The sequence below is a fragment of the Sinocyclocheilus grahami genome, unplaced genomic scaffold (genome assembly GCF_001515645.1).
Source record: "Sinocyclocheilus grahami isolate Dianchi unplaced genomic scaffold, SAMN03320097.WGS_v1.1 scaffold1103.1, whole genome shotgun sequence".
NCBI classification, from domain to species: domain Eukaryota; kingdom Metazoa; phylum Chordata; class Actinopteri; order Cypriniformes; family Cyprinidae; genus Sinocyclocheilus; species Sinocyclocheilus grahami.
The window spans coordinates 159237-178496 of NW_015506282.1; the positions used below are offsets into that span (position 1 = coordinate 159237).

At 40.4% G+C, this 19260-nt stretch overlaps 1 protein-coding gene across 2 annotated transcripts; it reads right to left on the reverse strand.

Annotated features, from left to right (window-relative positions):
• Positions 1-489: 489 nt before the first annotated feature.
• On the reverse strand, positions 490-19050 carry znf276 (zinc finger protein 276). 2 transcript variants are annotated; one of them, XM_016252398.1, is made up of 11 exons: positions 18497-18682; positions 13648-13918; positions 13250-13296; positions 12821-13177; positions 11441-11525; positions 11239-11322; positions 10894-10998; positions 5822-5897; positions 5624-5741; positions 1582-1681; positions 490-1512 (listed from the first exon to the last, which is right to left on the reverse strand). In XM_016252398.1, exons 1-11 carry the CDS (start codon positions 18507-18509, stop codon positions 1182-1184), a joined length of 1587 nt encoding a protein of 528 aa, XP_016107884.1. In that variant the 5' UTR covers positions 18510-18682; the 3' UTR covers positions 490-1181. The 2 variants fall into 2 exon arrangements, with proteins under 2 accessions (XP_016107884.1, XP_016107883.1); XM_016252397.1 differs by lacking the exon at positions 18497-18682 and adding an exon at positions 18703-19050 and having other exon boundaries at positions 492-1512.
• Positions 19051-19260: the final 210 nt, after the last annotated feature.

Genomic DNA, 19260 nt, shown 5'->3' on the forward strand with positions numbered 1-19260 from the left:
TAATGCATTTATAATCTTCTTGTCGATCCACCGGGTCACATTTACAAGTCTGCGTGTTTGCAGCGTAAAAACGGGTTGATTTTCACTTTGGTCTGAATAAAAACAGCAGACAGGCTTATTGAAAAAATGCACTTTCATTCTCTGCCAGCAGGAGGAGCTTTCGGGACAGCAGAAATATTGTGGTTCCCCTGGTAACCAGCTGCAGCAGCTGACTATGAAACAAGCAGTGCTCATGTTTATTCAATGAAATCAGTCTTCTGAAGTTTAATCCTCACATTCAGCTGTATCACAATTCTGTTTTTTAGTCCCCAAATTTAAGACCTCCTGAAATCAAGGACTTTTTTGTACCTTTTAAGATTATGGTCTTAAATTTGATACAACATTTAAGACTTTTAAAGACTGATTCTTGCTCCAAATTAAAGCAGAGAAAAATCACTTTTGCTAATAATTACACTACTTATATGAATTTTATATCTTTATTGCATTAAACAAGGAAATATATTTCTAACTTTCAACTTTTAAATACGTACATATGAATAAAACTTTAGAATATATAAAGCTTGTAAAATGGCTAAGCTTGTTTTCTTTTTAAGCTCTTTGAGAACTAGAAATGATTGACTGCTTTCATATAGTCAGATGTTTTCTTTCTGCTGCCTTCTCCAACTTTTGAGGCAAGAGTTAGTTTTTTCCCGCCTTGTAAACGTTTAAATTCATGACATTTTTCATAACAATCTCTTACAGCAGTGAATTGCGCCGACTCTCTCGTGAGAGTGAACTGAAACCATTGCTCTGTGTGTTTCGTGTGATTGGCTGTTCAGAAACGTTGGATCAAACTCCAGATTTCAGCATTTCATGGCTAAACTGGGCTGGACACATTTGGTTTGTCAGCTCTAAACCTTCTCTATAACTTCCCTGTTTTTTCATGCAGCTTGTGAGGAAAAAAATGTTACTCTAGCCGTAGCGTTCTGTGACCTGTGAGTGTTTAAAACACTCTTATAAGAGCGACTCGCTAGCCTTTGGAAGAGAGCTCTGAGCAGGTGCTGATTGGGACTGCTGTAACACAGACGTGACGAGCTCGACCTCTAGATCATTCTCCGCTCTATTCCAGCACTCCTCAGTGAGACTCCAGCAGCTGAAGTAGGAGTGTCAGATTCGGGATCTGAGCTTTGAGAGCCGCTGGTCTATACTGTGCTGTCGGTGAGTTTGGACTGAAGACTGTCCAGCACGTAGCTGAGGTTGGATGGGTGCGCGGCGGCACTCGTCTGCTGGGATCTGAAGTCGGCGTGTTGAGCTGCTGACGGGCTGCTGGCGGACGAGTCTGGAGGAACAGAACCACCGGCGCCCTGCAGGAGAGGATGCACCATAGACATGTGCACGTTCAGATTGTGCGCCTTCTCGAAGCGTTTGCTGCAGATCACACAAGCAAACTCCAGGTCCGCCTCCGCCTTGTGCTTGGTCATGTGATACTTGAGAGAGGCCCGCTGGCGGCACTGGAAACCGCACACCTCGCACCTGAAACGCACACAGACGCAGTGAGGGCGAAGCTCTGAGACTGCACCGAGAGGCTGTGCTCATACTCACTGCAGCGGTTTGACTCCGGAGTGACGCATCTGATGCACAGACAGATGCTTCCTCTGCTTGAACGTCTGGCCGCACTGGTCACAGATGTAGTTCCTCACCTCTGGGAACAAAGAAACACTGACTCTTTACATCACAGCAGTCATAATTATAAACAGCTTCATGTATTTTTCGAGCTGGAGATCATAGTTTCTTTGGCGATGATCTGTAGTGCAGCTTTAATGACATTAAGCTCCAGGAAGTGATTACAGAAATCACAAACGCAAACATCAGTAAGTATTATCAATAGATGGGGAATTCTGGGAAGTTTTGTGGTGTTAGATGGCTCAAAGTGGGGTCCACAAAACTATTTTAGGGCCCTATGATTTCTGGACTGTCAAAGATTTTGGCAGTTTGTAGATGAATAAATCCACAAACAAAATGTTTTGTTGGAGTTTGTATTTTTGATTGCACTTACTGGCAATTATAATAATTGCCCTCGGCTAAGAAGGAGCCCGTGTTATTTGCATTGCTCCCTTCCCTCACTGAAGTGCGAACTGTAGTTTCGATTTGAGCAATTGCCTTGCTATTTGGCTGTGCTAATTAGAAGCCGGCCACAGCTGTTTTCACTTTAGTGTCTTAGACCGTGTATTTATTTGATGTCTGTGCGCTGACGCGGAAGCGTTCAGCCCTCCTCGCGTGAAGACCAACGAGTGTAAAGACCTGCGACTTTACCTGCCCGACTTCACCGAGCAACGCACAAGTATAATTTTTATCTTCCCTTTACACACTCTCCTTGTCTGTCCTCTCTCATGTGTTTTCAAAACATTCCGGTTGTCTCTCGACAACGCTCTAACATCACACGCAGATGGCAACGCAATCTTGCTAACCTGCATTCTATCTCTACATCTTCTACTGCACCTCTTTCTTTCTCTGTGGGTCTCTGGAATTGTCAGTCAACTGTCAATAAAGCAGACTTCATTTCTGCTTTTCTTTACAATCCACACTCAGCATCTTGGGCTTGACTGAGACCTGGATTCATCCAGAAGACTCAGCAACCCCAGCTGCTCTATCTAACTATTTCTCTTTCTCTCACACCCCCCGTCAGGTTGGCCTGGGTGAGGGCACTGGTCTGCTCATTTCTAACAGTTGGAAATACTCAACCCACTCTCCCCTATGCAATTATAACTCATTTGAATCTCAAGCGGTTACTATAACAGCTCCTATACAACTCCAGGCTGTGGTGATTTACCGCCCGCCTGGGCAAATTCTAGGCACCTTCCAAGAGGAGCTGGATGGGTTGCTGTCCTCATTCCCGGAGGATGGTAGTCCACTTTTAGTCTTTGGCGACTTCAACATTAATCTGGACAAGCCTTATGCTACAGACTTCCATTCACTCCTTGCTTCATTTGATCTCAAAAGCCTTACCACTACAAGCACTCACAGATCAGGCAGCCAACTTGACTTAATTTACACCCGCAATTGTATTGCAGACAACATTTTGGTAAAACCCCTTCAGGTCTCTGACCATTTCTTCATTACATTTAAACTACATTTTGCTACCTGTGTGCCACCAACCCCTATACCGGTTACTTTTAGACGAAACCTACACTCCCTTTCACCCTCCCATCTTTCCTCTGTATTATCCTCCTCTCTTTCCTCACCTACCCATTTCTCATCTCTGGATGTGACTGCAGCAACTGACACTTTATGCTCTCCTTCATCCTCTTGTCTAGACGATATTTGTCCTCTCTCCTCCAGGCCAGCACGGGCTGGCCATCTAACCCCTGGTTATCCAATGATCTTCGTGAGCATCGGTCCAAACTCAGGGCAGCAGAGAGAAAATGGCGCAAATCAAAAGATCTGTCAGACCGGAGTATGTATCAGTCTTTGCTTTCATCTTTCTCTGCTGAAGTCCATACTGACAAATCTTCATACTTCCACAACAAGATCAACAGCGCTCCAGACACACATAATCTCTTCAAAACATTAAATTCTCGCCTCTGTCCCCCTCCACCACCTACCACCCACTTCTATAACATCTGATGATTTCGCCACATTCTTCACAGACAAAACTAGAACAATCAGTAGTCAGTTCTCAACTCCACACACACAGGACCACAAACCAACCACACCCACTGCTAAAACTCCCATCTTCTCCTTCTGTATCCTCACTGAGGCAGAAGTATCAAAACATCTCCTCTCCAGGTATCCTACAACATGCCCTCTAGACCCAATCCCCTCACACCTTCTCCAAGCAATCTCTCCTACACTCTTACCAGCACATCATCAACATCTCTTCTCACAAGCACTTTCCCCACTGCATTCAAGCAGGCTCGGGTAACCCCACTACTCAAAAAACCTACATTAAACACTTCACTTACAGATAGTTACAGATCTGTCTCTCTCCTTCCATTCATAGCGAAAACCTTCGAACGAGTTGTTTTCAACCAGGTATCATTGTTTCTTTCACAGAACAACAAACTAGACGCTAACCAGTCAGGTTTCAGGAGTGGCCATTAAGCCGAGACTGCACTACTGTCAATCACGGAAGCCGTGCAGATTGCAAAAGCGGATTCCAAATCATCAGTTCTTATTCTGCTGGATCCATCTGCTGCTTTTGACACTGTGAATCATCAGATCCTCCTGTCCACCCTCTCATCACTGGGCATCACAGGGATTCCACTTCGCTAATTTGAATCCTATCTCACTGGTTGGTCTGTCAGGGTGGCCTGGGGAGGGGAGGTATCCAAAGCACATCAACTGGTCACTGGGGTTCCTCAGGGATCAGTTCATGGACCGCTCTTTTTCTCCATATACACTACATCACTGGGTCCCATCATACAGGCACATGGTTTCTACTAACATTGCTATGCTGATGACACAGCTCTATCTCTCATTTCAATTAGATGATCCAACGGTAGCTGCACGGATCTCAGGCTGCCTGGCGGACATCTCGACATGGATGAAAGAACATCAACTACAGCTCAACCTGGCAAAGACTGAGCTTCTTGTCTTCCCTGCCACTCCAACTCTACAGCATGATTTCACCATCCAGCTAGGTTCTTCTACAATTGCTCCATCAACTTCGGTCAGAAATCTTGGTGTAATCTTTAATGACCAGCTGACCTTTAAAGACCACATGGCAAAGACTGCTCGATCTTGCAGGTTTGCATTGTACAACATCAGAAAGATCAGGCCCTTTCTAACGGAAATGCACCGGCACAACTGGTCTTCAACGAGCCCAAAAGAGTCCATGTTACACCTCTCTTTATCTCCTTGCACTGGCTACCGGTTGCGGCTCGAATCAAGTTCAAGACATTGATGCTTCTGAGATCCACTAGTGAGTGACGCCTCGTGGTACCATCACAGAGAGGCTCAAAATCACTTTGCAGAACATTCTCGTTCACCATTCCTGGCTGGTGGAATGATCTTCCCACCCCTATCCGGAATGCTGAATGCCTTACAATTTTCAAGCGACAGCTGAAAACTCATCTCTTTCAACGCTACTTGACTTCATCTTAAATAAAAAAAAACAACTTTGTCTTTCTCTTTATTTATTGCTTCCCTTTCTAGCTTGTACTTATTTGAACAATGCCTAAAACTTGGTATTACAAGCACTTCCTGTGTCTGTTTGCCTCTTTAAGAAGAATCGCTTTATGTATTCCCCAACTGTAAGTCACTTTGGATAATAGCGTCTGCAAAATGACAATGTAAATCAAAAGTAGGCCCGTACACATCCAATCGTGTGAATGTAGGGCCTATTATTGAAAAAAATATTAATACTTGAACAATTTAATAATTTAAGTTCTATGAATTCAATTGATTGAAATGTGTCCAGGGTTTTTAGGTTGAAAAACTTTACAATATGAATAATTCCAGAAGAGAATGGCATCTAAGAGTAGAAACTTCAGTAAGCAGATGCTTAATTGCTGTTAGAATTACGAGGGGAACCTAAAGAAGGTTAAAATACACTGTTGTTCCCTCACGGAGCAATGACTAACTTCTGCCCTTAATGAACATGGCTGTTGTGTAAAGAACTCATTTCTGCAGCAGCCTGTGTTACCTGTGTGGATGAGTTTGACGTGTCTCTGCAGGTATCTGTCGATCATGAAGACCTTGTTGCAGCCTGGATGTGGACACGGCCTCTCCCGCACCTCCTCGTGATGCTCCTTGATGTGTTTCTGAGGTGGGACACATTCAGTGAGATCACATCATAATATCAGTCGACGTGTGTGTGTGTGTTTGAGATGGTGATCAGTACCTTCATGCCGTCGGCCCCTCTGTAGACGGCTGTACAGCCCTGATGAGGACATTTGTAGATGGTGGGCAGCTCCTCTCTACAGGACACACAATCAGATCAACAGAATTTTGATTGAATATGAGATCTTCACGCTTGTTTGACATTTGGTTCATGTGCACTTTGGATGGGTTCAATGCAGAGCACTAATTCCGAGTATGGGTCACCATACTTGGCCACATGTCACTTCACTTAAAAAAAACAAAACAAAACAAAAAAAAAAATCATTCGACTTCTGTTTAAAAGTGCTCTTCTGATGACAAAAGCATTTTTTAACAACTTAATAGTGTGAATCTGTAGAGAATGAGAGTTGTGTAATACAGGGTTCCCACTCTTTCATGAGCACCAGATTCAAGGACTTTCAAGTACTTTTTAAAGCACCATTTATTTTATATCAAGCACCTATCAAATTCACACCCCAGCATATGTAGTGTCATGAAAGACCTTACAGTACTTAACATTTCACTTACACTTAACATTTACATTAAACATTTCAGAGTAATAATGTTTTGAATGTGTAGGTTTCATAAATTTAGACCGTTTTGAGCAGTTGTGTTCAAAGGAATTTAATGAAATCCATTGAAGTCAGTACTGGTGATTAAATAGAATTCAATTTCTAAAATATTGATAAAATATGCATCAAACTGATTTTTGCTGTAGTTCTTGTACAAGATTTAAATTTGAAAAAATTTCAAAATTTTTCAATTAAGTGGTTAAATGTTGTAAAACCTGTTAACATTATAAATTTGCACATTCACTCAAAAGACACGTTACTCATTAACAAATCAAAATCATTTTGTAAATTACTTTTTATTGTAAATCCCATTTTTTCATCTTTGACCTAGGAATGCAGCTCAAACATGCAGCTGCTCAAAACGTCAGTATTTTTTGAAAATATTTCATGAGCATTTTAAACCTTCATGTGCAAATCTGCAAAAAAAATATAAAGAAAATCAATTTTAAAAATAGGACTTTCTATTTGCTTTTAAACTGTTAATGCTTTTCACTAAGCTGTTTTTCCAATTTTTCAAGTTCTACATTTTCTCCTTAGCTCCATGTTGCAGTAAGTTTTGGGAGTGCATTTTTAGTCCATCTCCTATCCTGAAAAGTCTGTCTTGCAGAGACTGACAAAAATGAGCTCCTAAAACTTACTGCCAGATTCTGAAAGATCAATTCTTCAAACAGTGGTACAAGAGAATGTGGTGCAGGTCCTTCAAGAGTCACTCTCAACTTATCCGTCCATAAAGCCTATAAAAATAGTATTCATGTATTTCACAACACTTCAGAATGTTATTCTTATTAAGTAGGGGTCATTTTTTACCCAAGCAAAGTCTCTGAGTACCTGTCACCTTGTAATTCTGGAGACTCAAGGTTGCAGTTCTGGAAAATGGTGGCACTGGAGACTAAAAGGTTCCTGATGGTTTCACACTTAATTCTTTTGCAGTTAACATGCTCTTTTCTTCTCCACCTGTTTTTTTTTTCTGACCCCGCTGACACAATGAGCATTTTGCTGACCAATGGTCATGCCTTAACTTTGAAATTTCTGTATTGCAATAGTTTTTAATATTTCTCATGTGGATTTAATAATTTTTGACTTCTCAGTCGGAGTTAAATCTCTTTTTTGGCTCATTTCATCCATAAAAGAAAGACATTTTGTACAGGTAGCACAGGTACATTTTCAGACGTTTAATGAGGCTCAGAGGTGGCATGAGTGCAATTCAATTCATATGCTTATGTGGAGATTAATGTTTTAAATATAAAATTTTGAATACAGAAATATTAAATGATTTAAAAAACTGAAATTATAAGCTAAAAATGAAACTGAAACCACCAGCAGGTGGCGACAAGTCACTGATTTGATCACTGAATCATTCGTTCAATTGATTCGTCAGAATGGCCGATTCATTCAGGAAATGAAGCACGTGACTGTCTTTATGAATGTGTAATCATGAATCACTGACTCACTAGATTCGTTCAAAAACGCACTTTCATTGAATTAATGAAACTCAGCGGTGTTTGCTTTTAGAGATCTGCAGCGGCTGAGCTGTTACTATATTTGGAACTATTTTCCTTAAAGACAGAGCAAAATCAGGCAGTACTTGTTTACTGAACTGTTGTATTGAATCAATATCACATTTGCAAACTCCCTAAATAACTATTAAAAGCGGTCACTTTCCTTAGCGCGATCTGTGGGCGCACAGAAAATGAGAGCACACGAGCGAGTTCTCAAGACTCAAAAGCACGTGCAAATGATACATCCCTTCATCTGTCATCGCGTTATAAGTGCGTAACCTGCGGGAATGAGTGCAATTGTAATTAATAGCCGCAATCCCGAGCCGAAATTCAAGTTCTGCTCTGTTCTCTGCTAATAACCCGACACTGAATGATGCGAACGGCGTCACTATGTTGTCACTGAGAAGCTGCAGCTGTGGCGGGGATGATTTTTGGTGTGCCGGCAGAACAACAACAACAATGCGCTACATGGTTCTTTCCCCTAATTTTTTTTTCCAATTGACGGAAATCAATCGTAGCGATGGAAAACTTTAATCCCTGCATAAAATTAATTTCAAATTTAATTCAAGCACCTATGTTTGTTTTCAAGTACTTTCAAGGCCTTGAATCCATGTCTGAAATTCAAGTACTTTCAAGAAGCGTGGGAACCCTGGTAATAGTACATTCCATGGTTGGGTGTGCATTAAATGATTTTAACGCATGATGTGGAGGACAAGAAGCACCCGACACAAAGTGGAGAAAATCTTTAATGCACAGCTGGCCGTGTGTTATCCTGCCTATACTATGGTCATTTGCCAGCACTGACAAGTTAAAGCTGTTAAAGGGGACATCGCATGCCCATTTTCCACAGATTGGTGTGATTCTTTAGGGTCTTCATGAAATGTCTGCCACATACTTTGGTTAAAATTCCTCAATGGTCGTGTAAAACAACACCCTTTACCTCGTCAATGTCTCTTTAAATGAGCTCCGTTTTTTGTGTATTCTGTGGAGCGTTACCATCAAAACAAAACCACTGCGTCCTCAGTGGCTCTGGTGTCGGGAGAAAATGCCTGTTTCACACGGCAAGCTTGACCTCGGCTTAACTTCATCTTCACTGCAGCTGCAGACTCACAAGACACTGGAAGCATTTGTACAGCGTCACAGCTGTGCCTCAAAAGATGTTTTTAAAAGATGGTCATTTATAAACTTTAAAGTTTTAAAGTTTGTGTGAGCAAAAGCGCAGCAAAAATAGACTCTGAAACCATCGCTTCAGTGCTGCTCCTGGAGTGAATGCACTCATTTGTTAACATGCATGCCAAAAAAATGTGCGCCGCTTGCGATGTGAAACTGGCCTTATGTTCACTTTTACAACTACACAGCACCTGCTTTGCTTATGAGACATGTAGCTACAGCTGCTCAAGCGCGGAGAACTGGCTGAGGGCAGTGGTGGAAAGAGTACTGAAAAAATATACTCAAGTAAAAGTACCATTACCTTCCAAAAAATGTAGTGTGAGTAGAGTAAAAGTACTTGTCCAAAAAACTACTTGAGTAAGAGTAAAAGAGTAGCCTATTTAAAAGTACTCATGAGTATTGAGTAGTGAGTACTGAGCTGTGGATTCTTCCCCCTCATAATAAATGCTGTACACCGCAATTGATACATTTTAAAAACGTTGTACATTCTGTAATTCACATTATCTTATTTGTCATTAAGAATGAAAAGTATCTATCATCCAGCAGTTTTAATTTTGACTGCCAACTCTTTAAAATACATCAAAACAGCACGGAAACAGTTTTCAGTTGAAGTAAAGATTAAAGTTATTCTCAGTACAATCATCCCCATTTAAATCAAAGTTTGAAAAAATAGATTTAAAATCATGTGTAAGGCAACTGAGACAGCATGCTGTTGTTGCACATAAAATATTAATGTTTAGAACAGTGCAAATACAAACACCTTTAGAAACTCATAGTTCAGCATCACACCATGATATGGGTTAAAATGAGCCCATTTCTCTCCAAAATGGTGCCAGTTTTAGCGTTTTGCAATAAAAAAATAAGAATAACTAAACTTGATCATTTATGTTACAATTTTAACAAATGCACATTGTTCTAGAAGGATGGCAAATTCATGCCATACCTTTTACACATGTACTCGAATTGTTATGCTGATAATACAATTTGTAAGGAAAAATGCATTAAATAGCGAGGTATTTCTGGGAAAACACACACACACACTCTTTGCTGAGCCATGCATCTCGGTGAATCAGCAGCATCCACAACTGAATGGAACAAAAAGTGTTGAACTTGAAAATTGTTTATGCGCGAGTGCACTTGCTAACTGAAGTCGGATTGTATAAAATGGATAAAAAAAAAAAGTTTATTAACGAGCTGCAGTTTTATTACATCACGCGCTGGCACAGATGCAGTATATTAATGCCACAGGTCATCAATAAGGTGCAGATTGGTCCTCAATTTTTGTTTCCAACACACTTTTTCACAGTGCGCGTCACACGCTCAAACTCATCAAAAGTCAACAAGTTCAACAAGCAACAAAAAAATCGGGCTCAGATGAAGTAGTGCAGCAAGATCACATTAATTTGAATGAATTATAGCAGTTATTTGAATTAATTATCAATTAGAGAAAGAGAGAGGTGAAAGTTGCATTTGTAAGCTACCTGCATCTGTGCATCTCTCTCTACAAACAGTGTAGCTGTGTTCAGTTACTTCAAAAACAGTGATTTTACCTCCTTGTTGCTGAGAAGCATAATATAGCGAATCAGCATCTAAGCTATTTTATTAATAAAAGTTGGGGCAGCGTTGACGACGTTTATGTGCTCCTGAATGTTTCTGTGTGCACAGCACGATCTCTGTGTGAGAGTGATGCATGTGTGTGTGTGTCAATGAAAGCAGCGCATTAATAAGAGCGGTGATTAAACAGACTTGGAACTACCTGTGCATTAAACGGTTTTAATGCACACCCTCCAACCAATCAGAATTGAGTATTCAGACAGACTGTGGTATGAAAATTATATTAAAGGTCAATTCACCGCTCTGCCTTGATGTTGTTCTTCCAGCCAGGCTTGGGTCCAGGTTTCCTCCTGGTTTTGGGTTCCAGTGTCTTAGCCTCTTTCTTCTTTGAAGAACTGAGACAACTGAAAGAATGTGAGATCTTTTAATTTTTCCTGATAAATCTACTGACTTTCTTCAGAACAGAAAATCATATGCACATGAATACATAAAACCTATCCTGTGCACACAATTTAATTCTGGTATCATGATCCTGCACGCTTCTTCCATTTTCAAGTTCAGTCCATTTTAGATCTTCATTTGTGGGTTATGGAGCTACTTTGAAGGCTGAACTCTAGAAGAATCTGAGCTTATGTTTATTTTACCGCTTGTCAGTGTTCAGATCTGAGCTGTCTTCAGATGAGCCGCTCTTCCTCCTTTCCTCACACTCCTCATCACTCAACACATTCCTGAACAAACATGAAACACTGATGTGACTCAGAATGTCATCTTCTGCTTCACTAACAGATCTTATGGGTTTTCTTGCATTGTTCATGGGTATCTGGGAGTTTAATGTGTATGAAGTACCTGTCTGAGAGATCACTGTCCGCATCATCTCCGTCCATCAGCAGTGGTGCTACTGAAGTGGCCGGCTCCTCACAGGACTGCATGTCTGAAATATGAACGACACTCGTTACATGTAGAAGATACTGCAATGCAATCTCAGAAAATACTGAGAAAAGTTGCGCATATATATATATATATATATATATATATATATATATATATATATTAAATTGGGTCCAATTAGCCATTTTCTCTCCCCGGTGTCATGTGACTCAGTGTTACAAGGACTCAGGTGTGAATGGGGAGCAAGTGTGTTAAATTTGGTGTTATCGCTCTCGCTCTCTCATACTGATTGGAATAACAACGGAAATCCTAGGAGGTTGTTGTGTCCTTTGCACACTGCTGCTTGCCAGTTCAATCATAAGGTCTGTGAGAACCTTATCTTAATAAACTGACTGACAGGACTGCAGGTTTACAAACGATTGGATCATAGTGCTGCCTTTGAAACCACAGATCATAACATTCTCTTGCATAGGCTGGAGAATTGCATTGGCAATTGTCAGCTGGCATAAGCATTGTTTAGGTCATATTTATATGACTAGTAACAATTTACATAAATGTAGAAATGTCATATCAATTACATGTTAAGTATGGTGTGTCACAAGGCTCAGTGTTAGGTCCTCTGCTTTTCTCCTTAATTTATCAAGAAACATGGAAGTTGTTTTCATTGTTATGCCAATGATAAGTACAAATTTTTTAAGTTGACAGATTGTATTAACAATATCATAGAGTGGATGGCTTTCAACGTCCGTCTACTGAATTCTGATAAAACAGAACGCTTAATTATTGAACTTACAATCTCTAAATATAAGATGTTAACCTGTCTTGATGGTTGTACAAAGTTGTCAAATGAGATGGACACTGAAACTGCTTCTCCCCATCTAGGTGGATGAAGAAAACGTGTTCAAATGTAATTTCTAATTCACTGGGTTTACCGGTATTTTGTGAACTTGGCAAACTATCAATGTCTCTGTTCACGCTGTTTCTTAAGAGAAGAAAAAGTAGATTGTGTGAAGTGCTATATAAATTAAAGTGACGTTAGAACGTCATTAGTAAATTTACCAATAACTAATTCCTGATCAATTAAATCATCCTTGCTGAAATAAAGTACATTTATTTTTCAAAAACAAGAAAAACAAAAATATATTATAATTCAAAACTTGGTGCATATGATTACAGAAAATAAATTCATCAGACTGATTTACACCAGTAACCAGCTCATGAGTCAGCTCATTTGAATTTTTTTTGTCCATATGACATTGAATATGCTGTATGTTTGATTTTTAATTGCAGCTAATGAAGACGACTCAACAGAAAGCTGTGTGTTTCTCGTCACCTCACCTTGTGTTTGGCCCGCATCACTGCTGTGATTCTGAGGTGCAGCAGCTTCACCTGATCTCACCGTGTGGACGCTGTTAGTTCTCGATGCTGATTGGTGGTCATCTTTGTTTGCTTTTGCTCTGTCATCACATTGAGTTTTAGTGGTTTCCGGTCCAGCGTTTGATCTGGCCTGAGTGCCGTTGGTGTCCATCACATAAGTGTGACCGTCCACACATCCCCACACCACCTTCAGAGCCCCTCGACACTGGCCCTCCAGCACCTCCTGCAGGTCAGGGCAGGAATGGCAGCCCTCCGCGTGACTGTGAGCCCACGACACCAGACCGTGCAGACACCGTCTATCTGATGTGATGTGTGACCCTACCAAAGACCAGACAAATAAGACAAGCACACACAGCCAAAACTAACACACGCCTACGAACATGTACTTACGGAATAAAGTGATGTCTTCCTGTGACGACGAGCATTCAGTGCTGTTCCTGTGGGAGACAACATGATTGTTTAACTATGGTCTCACGGGTGATGGCTGGATGAACATGTACGGCTCATATTTCACACCATAATCAAAAGGAAAAAAAAGTAGCGTATTTTCAGGACCATTAAATGTGTAGTATTTTTTTCCACCTAGTAATTCTGCGTTATTGTTTACATCATGGAGTTTATACTGGATTGGAGCTCAACTCTGCTGGATGGTGGCTTTAAATGTAAATTCTGCACTCCATTACAATGACTGACTCGTATATTACAGGACAGAACTGTTGTGGAAAATAACCTCTGTGGATTTTGGGGTGAGATATGACGGCGTCATGAGGACGTGGCGCACCGCTCACCTGTCTCTGGAGACGGGCGTCAGGTTGACTCTGTTCCTGAAGTCCAGCAGGATGCTGTGGCACTTGTAGAACTGAGCGTGGCAGTTGTTGCAGATGAACTGGGACAGACTGGGGTCTCTGTTCATGGGAATTCCTAAGAGCTGCTGGAAGTCTGTGCAGAAGAGCGGGTACACGGCGCAGGACTCGCCCTGCAGCTGCGCAAACGCCTGCCGCAGTCGCCGCGTGGAAAACTTCCCATGACAGAGTCGACAGAAGCCAGTGCTCATCCGGCCTGTGAGGGCAGAGGGAGGTCAAAGGTCAACATTTAACCACTGGGCGGCTGCGAGGGCGATCGATCGTCCTGTCATGAGCCAATTCAATTACAGGAAAGTGTGGAGCGCTTTTACTCAGAAGGCATTTTCAAAAAATAGTAAACACACAGTGAGCAGTAACTTCAACTTCATTTTTAATAAAATATTTCTTGTTGGAGGTTAAATTTAGGTTTTTAATTTAAATGCTACACATAACACAACTAACTACTTTTATGACAACAGTATATGTTATATTAGTATGTGTTATTAAAACTAACAGAATTTCAAAGACTTACTAAGAAAGAATTTAATACTAAAATAATTCAAGTATTGACAGCGTGACACCAAGCTGTGAGAGCCCTGCAAGTTCACCTCCGTGAAGTTGGCCCCCCACACAAAGCAAAACGTCGGCAAAATAGTCTCAATTGTTTGCGCTGTAAAAATGTTTGTTTGTGCTGCTTTGGTATTAAAATAATAATAATATTAAAATAATATTTATAGGTCATTCTGAGGTCACTCAGCCCCCCAACATACATACATACCCCAAATAGTCTCGTTTGTTTGTGCTTCGTTTGTGCAGGTTTGGGCTGCTTCGGTTTTTAAAATATTAGACATTTAATTATATGTGATGACGTCACCAATTGACGTAACAATACAGTTGAAGTAATAAGGTAAAATTCAAACAGCAAACCAAATAACAAAATAGTCGCAGTCACTTAATTGTTAGTAGCCATATTCGTTCAATTAGGCCAATTAAACGAAAACAAAAAACAAAAACTAGGCTAGGGCTGTGCGATATTGAAGAAAAATGCGATATGCGATAACTCATTAAATAATGCGATATTTGATATGCGATACGATAATGCTTAAAGTGCCACATGCTCAGATGAAACCGTTTTACTCAGCTGTTGCTGAGTCAGTTCTGTGAACTTCTATAACTATTTTGTGCCATATATACATGGTTATTTGTATGTATGTATCAAGAGTTCCTGTAAAACCACAACAAATTCCTTGTGTTTGCGCACACTTAAGCGGTGAATAAAGCTGATTCTGATTCTAATAAGAAAGCACCCCTACAACAACTTCTGAAAGTGAACGGTATGTGTTTTACTCGAGCGTTACATAAAAATGTAATTTTAACATGAGTTTAGGAACTGAATAATAAAAAGGAAAAATAAAACACTGCTTAGTATTTTCTCTTTGAATTCAATATGCACTGATTCTTATTTAAGCTACAAAAGTTATTTAGGTAAGAGCCGTGAGTGATTTTCTCTTTGTCTTTTGTTCATGGCCCCAAATATTGCAGGCTGTAGCGATATGCATATTGCGATATGTACATTTGCGATATTTCTATAATTTCGATATACTGCACAGCCCTAAACTAGGCCTATTTCAAAATGTATTTACAAAACAAACAAAAATAAATAAATAAAAAATAAAGACTTGATATGCATAGGCCTATTTTCGTTTCTGCGCACAAATAAAACATGCAATAGCCTACTGTTTCCAGGTCTGTGTAGCCTATACTTTTGCGTCCATTCGTTTTTCCTTTTTTAACCATGAGGAAAAACATTAAAAAAGAAGGGTTGTTGTATTTTTAAAGCCCTTTTAAGGCTTGTTAGTAATGGCCACCGTTCTGGGGTGCGTTTCCCAAAATCAACTATGGTCACAAGTTTCGACGTTACCAACAACTCAATGGAACTTGCAACCTCCGTGAAGTTGGCCCCCCACCCAACACAAAACGTCTGCAAAATAGTCTAAATCGTTTGTGCTCTGTTTGTGCTGTAAACATTTTCGTTTGTGCTGCTTTGGTTTTTTAGATATTGAAATAATATTTATAGGTCATTCTGAGGACACTCAGCCCCCCAACATACACCAAATTCACTCCAAATAGTCTCGTTTGTTTGTGCTTCATTTGTGCAGGTAAAATTTTCGTTTGTGCTGCTTTGGTTTTTAAAATATTAGACATTGAATTATAGGCAATGACGTCACCAGCCCCCCCACATGCTCCAAATTTACCCCAAATAATCTTATGTTTGTACTTCATTTGTGCCGTAAAAAATAGTTTGTGCTGCTGATTTTTTATTTTTTTTGGTTTGTTTAATAGTAGACATTTCAAGATTTCTATAAATGTATTTCTTGTGTCTGTGAGCCGGTTCATTGTTGTGATGCGCACCCATTCACGGAGACTGCATGAGGAAAGCACATCCAAAAATGACGGAGTAGCCTATTCTAAGTTGTTTCCACAGGAAAAAATAAATGTGAGATTGCGCGGGCGCCTCCATATCATATAGTAAGCACGATAATACACCCACAAATACTTGAAATGCACATATATAGCGATTTTATTATTCATATAAAAAGAATAATAACAATACCCTGTTTTGGTCATATTTACTATTAATTGCCCAGCTCTCCATCAATGATCTAGTGCAGAGACATATAGTTCTAAACTGAACGTGCAAGAGAAGCATTAGCCTACTTCTAATTTGGCCAAAGAAAACGTGTTAAAATCAAAAATGTTCTATATTAATTTGCACATTTTTCAATTGTTTATTAAAAGTGCAAAAAGTCAAACAAAAATAAAAAAAAAATCAATATTTTACTTTTTCGGGCAGCATTTTGTGTATGGTTCTAATTTCAAATTTGGTTTTCAGGATGGCATATAGCTCACCCAAAATGAAAATTCTGTTTGCTGCTGGTCTCCTTTGACTTCCATAGCACGGACAAAAAATAAATAAATTAGGGATGCACGATATTATCGGAACATTATTGGAATCGGCGGATAAAGGCTTAAAATGCAAATACCGGCATCGGCCTGATATAAAAAATTATGCCGATATGCCTTACCAATAAGATGAATAACTCACATGTGCTCAGTGTGTGCTAGCGGTAAGATCACGTCAGCAGTGGGTCATTCTTGAAGCAAACTTTTTCCTGAAGGATGATTAGATTCACTGGATCACCGCATTTAATCTGAGAATGCAAGTACAGAATGATGCGTCCTGTGTGCGCGATAGTTAACAATCACTAGGGCCCTGTCCCAAATGGCACCCTAAACCCTCGCGGTCTTCCTCCGAGTCCACACTTTCGTGACGTAATGCCGCTTTGACTGTCGGGTAGAAGTCTGCTCAGCAGAAGTGCACATCGAGGGTACATAGCGTATATGCAATGTGTATATGCAAAGGGGGCGCTTTTGCCAGCGCTATACAAGGAGATCTAAAAGATTTTCAGTATTTTTACATCTCTTTTGCGTTAAACCATCGACAAATATTAAATCTTCAAATAAAATGTTGGTTACAACTGCATCGGTCTCAAGGAAAAAAGAAATGCAGTGATTGATTTATAGTTGATTTAGTTATTTTCCTAATGTCACTATAAAAGAACTTAATTATTGTTTTCTTTTAACCTAACAAGTAAGTTTTTAAAAACTAACCAAAATGGGTTCATAATCTCTGCACAGGAGAAACTTGGTGTTTTTTTCTCCAAACAAAAGTAAATATATCGGTATCAGTTATCGGCCAAAATGATTTGAAAAATATCGGCATATCGGATACCGGCCAAAATCCAATATCATGCATCCCTTAACAAAAATGCTATGGAAGTCAGTGTGGACCAGAAACTGCTTGGCTACCAACATTCTTCAAAATATCTTCTTCTGAGTTCAACAGAAGAAACAAACTCATGCAGGTCTGGAACAACCTGGGGGCAGTGGTGTGGTCTACGTAAACTTAAATGTAACAATGTAAATATAATTCTGTCCCTCACATTAAGATATGTAATGGCTTCAGATGATATAGGCCAGTGGTTCTCAAACCTCTCCATGAAGTTTCCCCCCAGCCCTGCACATTTTGTATGTCTCCATCTATCACACCTGATTCAACTCATCAGCTCATTAGTGTAGGGTGACCATAGGTGCCATTTTCCCAGGACGCATCCTGGCCAGGATTTCTATATTGCCTAAAATATCTAGGTTTTGGCTTTGTTTGCGTGTGCAGACCGATCGGTGTATGACATCAAAATACCATACAGACGGTTCCTTGTGCTTTCAATATAGAAATCCTGGCCAGGACCCGTCCTGGGAAAATGGCACGTATGGTCACCCTACATTAGTGGAGACGTGCAGTGCTGGGGGTACTTCATGGAGAGGTTTGAGAACCACTGATACAGAATATACAGTGCATGAAAAGCAAACTGGTGCTCTTCTGTTTCTTTCGGTGTATGACTCCCCTTTGTGCCCTATAAAAAGCATTTATTATTTATTATAATTATCGCGACAGGCCTAATGTTAGTTCAGGTGTGTGTGATTGGGATTGGAGCTGAAAGGACTAACTGTTCAGATTAATTCGCAACTACAATAAATCTGCTGAAAGACTACGCAGTAGAGCTGTGTAGAAACACACACATGAGACGATGCTGCTTCTCCCAATCATTTGACTAAATGTATTTAAGACGACGCTTAATGTAACTTCATGCTGAATAAAACAGAATGACACTTCAGTCAAAGGTTTGCTGTTCGCTCAGAGGAACAGGAGACAAGGTGTGTTCAATAAATCTACCTGTGCTGCACATTTCACACACATTTATCCAAAACCAGCTACTCTCCACTCAAGCAGTCCCTGTGTCGCATGGGGCTCAAACCCCGGAGCCGCCGCAGCAGCAGCAGCAGCACATTCTCCTGCAGTCGCCACAGACAGCAGTCAGAGAGAAAAGCAGCGCACTGTGAAGTTACAGCCTCGGGTGCGTGACGGTACCGTCTCCTCACCGGTGTCCGGCGCGAGCTCGTCGGTCTTCGCGCGCTTGCTCGCTCTGCCCCTCCGCGCGTGCCGCGCCGCTCTCTTCATCGTCTTCTCTGATCAATATCTGATCCGATTAGGATTTACACACGTCAATCAACTCATCAGCGCCTCACCGCACGCGGGACTTCTTCGATTAATATCACTTACAGATGCACAAATACGATATGATCAAATATTTCGTGAAAACCCGACCGGAAGCGCTCTGGTGTCAACAGGAGTAGCGGATGTGACGTCACTGCGCGAGAGCAGCGCCACAGCACCGCTCGTGACCGCCAAGAGAACTGCAGATACAGTTGGATGACTTTTCCATCTCTTTCTTCATCTAAAACACAGCTATTTTAGTATTATTCATATATGGTTCTAGTATTCATTCATATTTTTTTATTATTTAGTTTTTTATATTTTCATTTGAATTTATCAGGCCCATTTGAATTTTTGTAATATATTTTATTTATAGTTTTCATGTTTCTATTTGGCTTTGATTTTTTAAATAATTTTAGTACTTGAATTTAGGCTTGCTTTGT

Excerpts from the sequence above, each read along its gene's own strand:
- znf276 (XM_016252397.1), bottom strand. The coding sequence starts at position 18,781 with ATGAAGAGAGCGGCGCGGCACGCGCGGAGGGGCAGAGCGAGCAAGCGC. Across the intron at positions 1,682-5,623 it reads CGTCAAACTCATCCACACAG|AGGTGAGGAACTACATCTGT; the intron begins GTAACACAGGCT and ends CTTTGTTCCCAG. Across the intron at positions 1,513-1,581 it reads TCCGGAGTCAAACCGCTGCA|GTGCGAGGTGTGCGGTTTCC; the intron begins GTGAGTATGAGC and ends TGTGCGTTTCAG.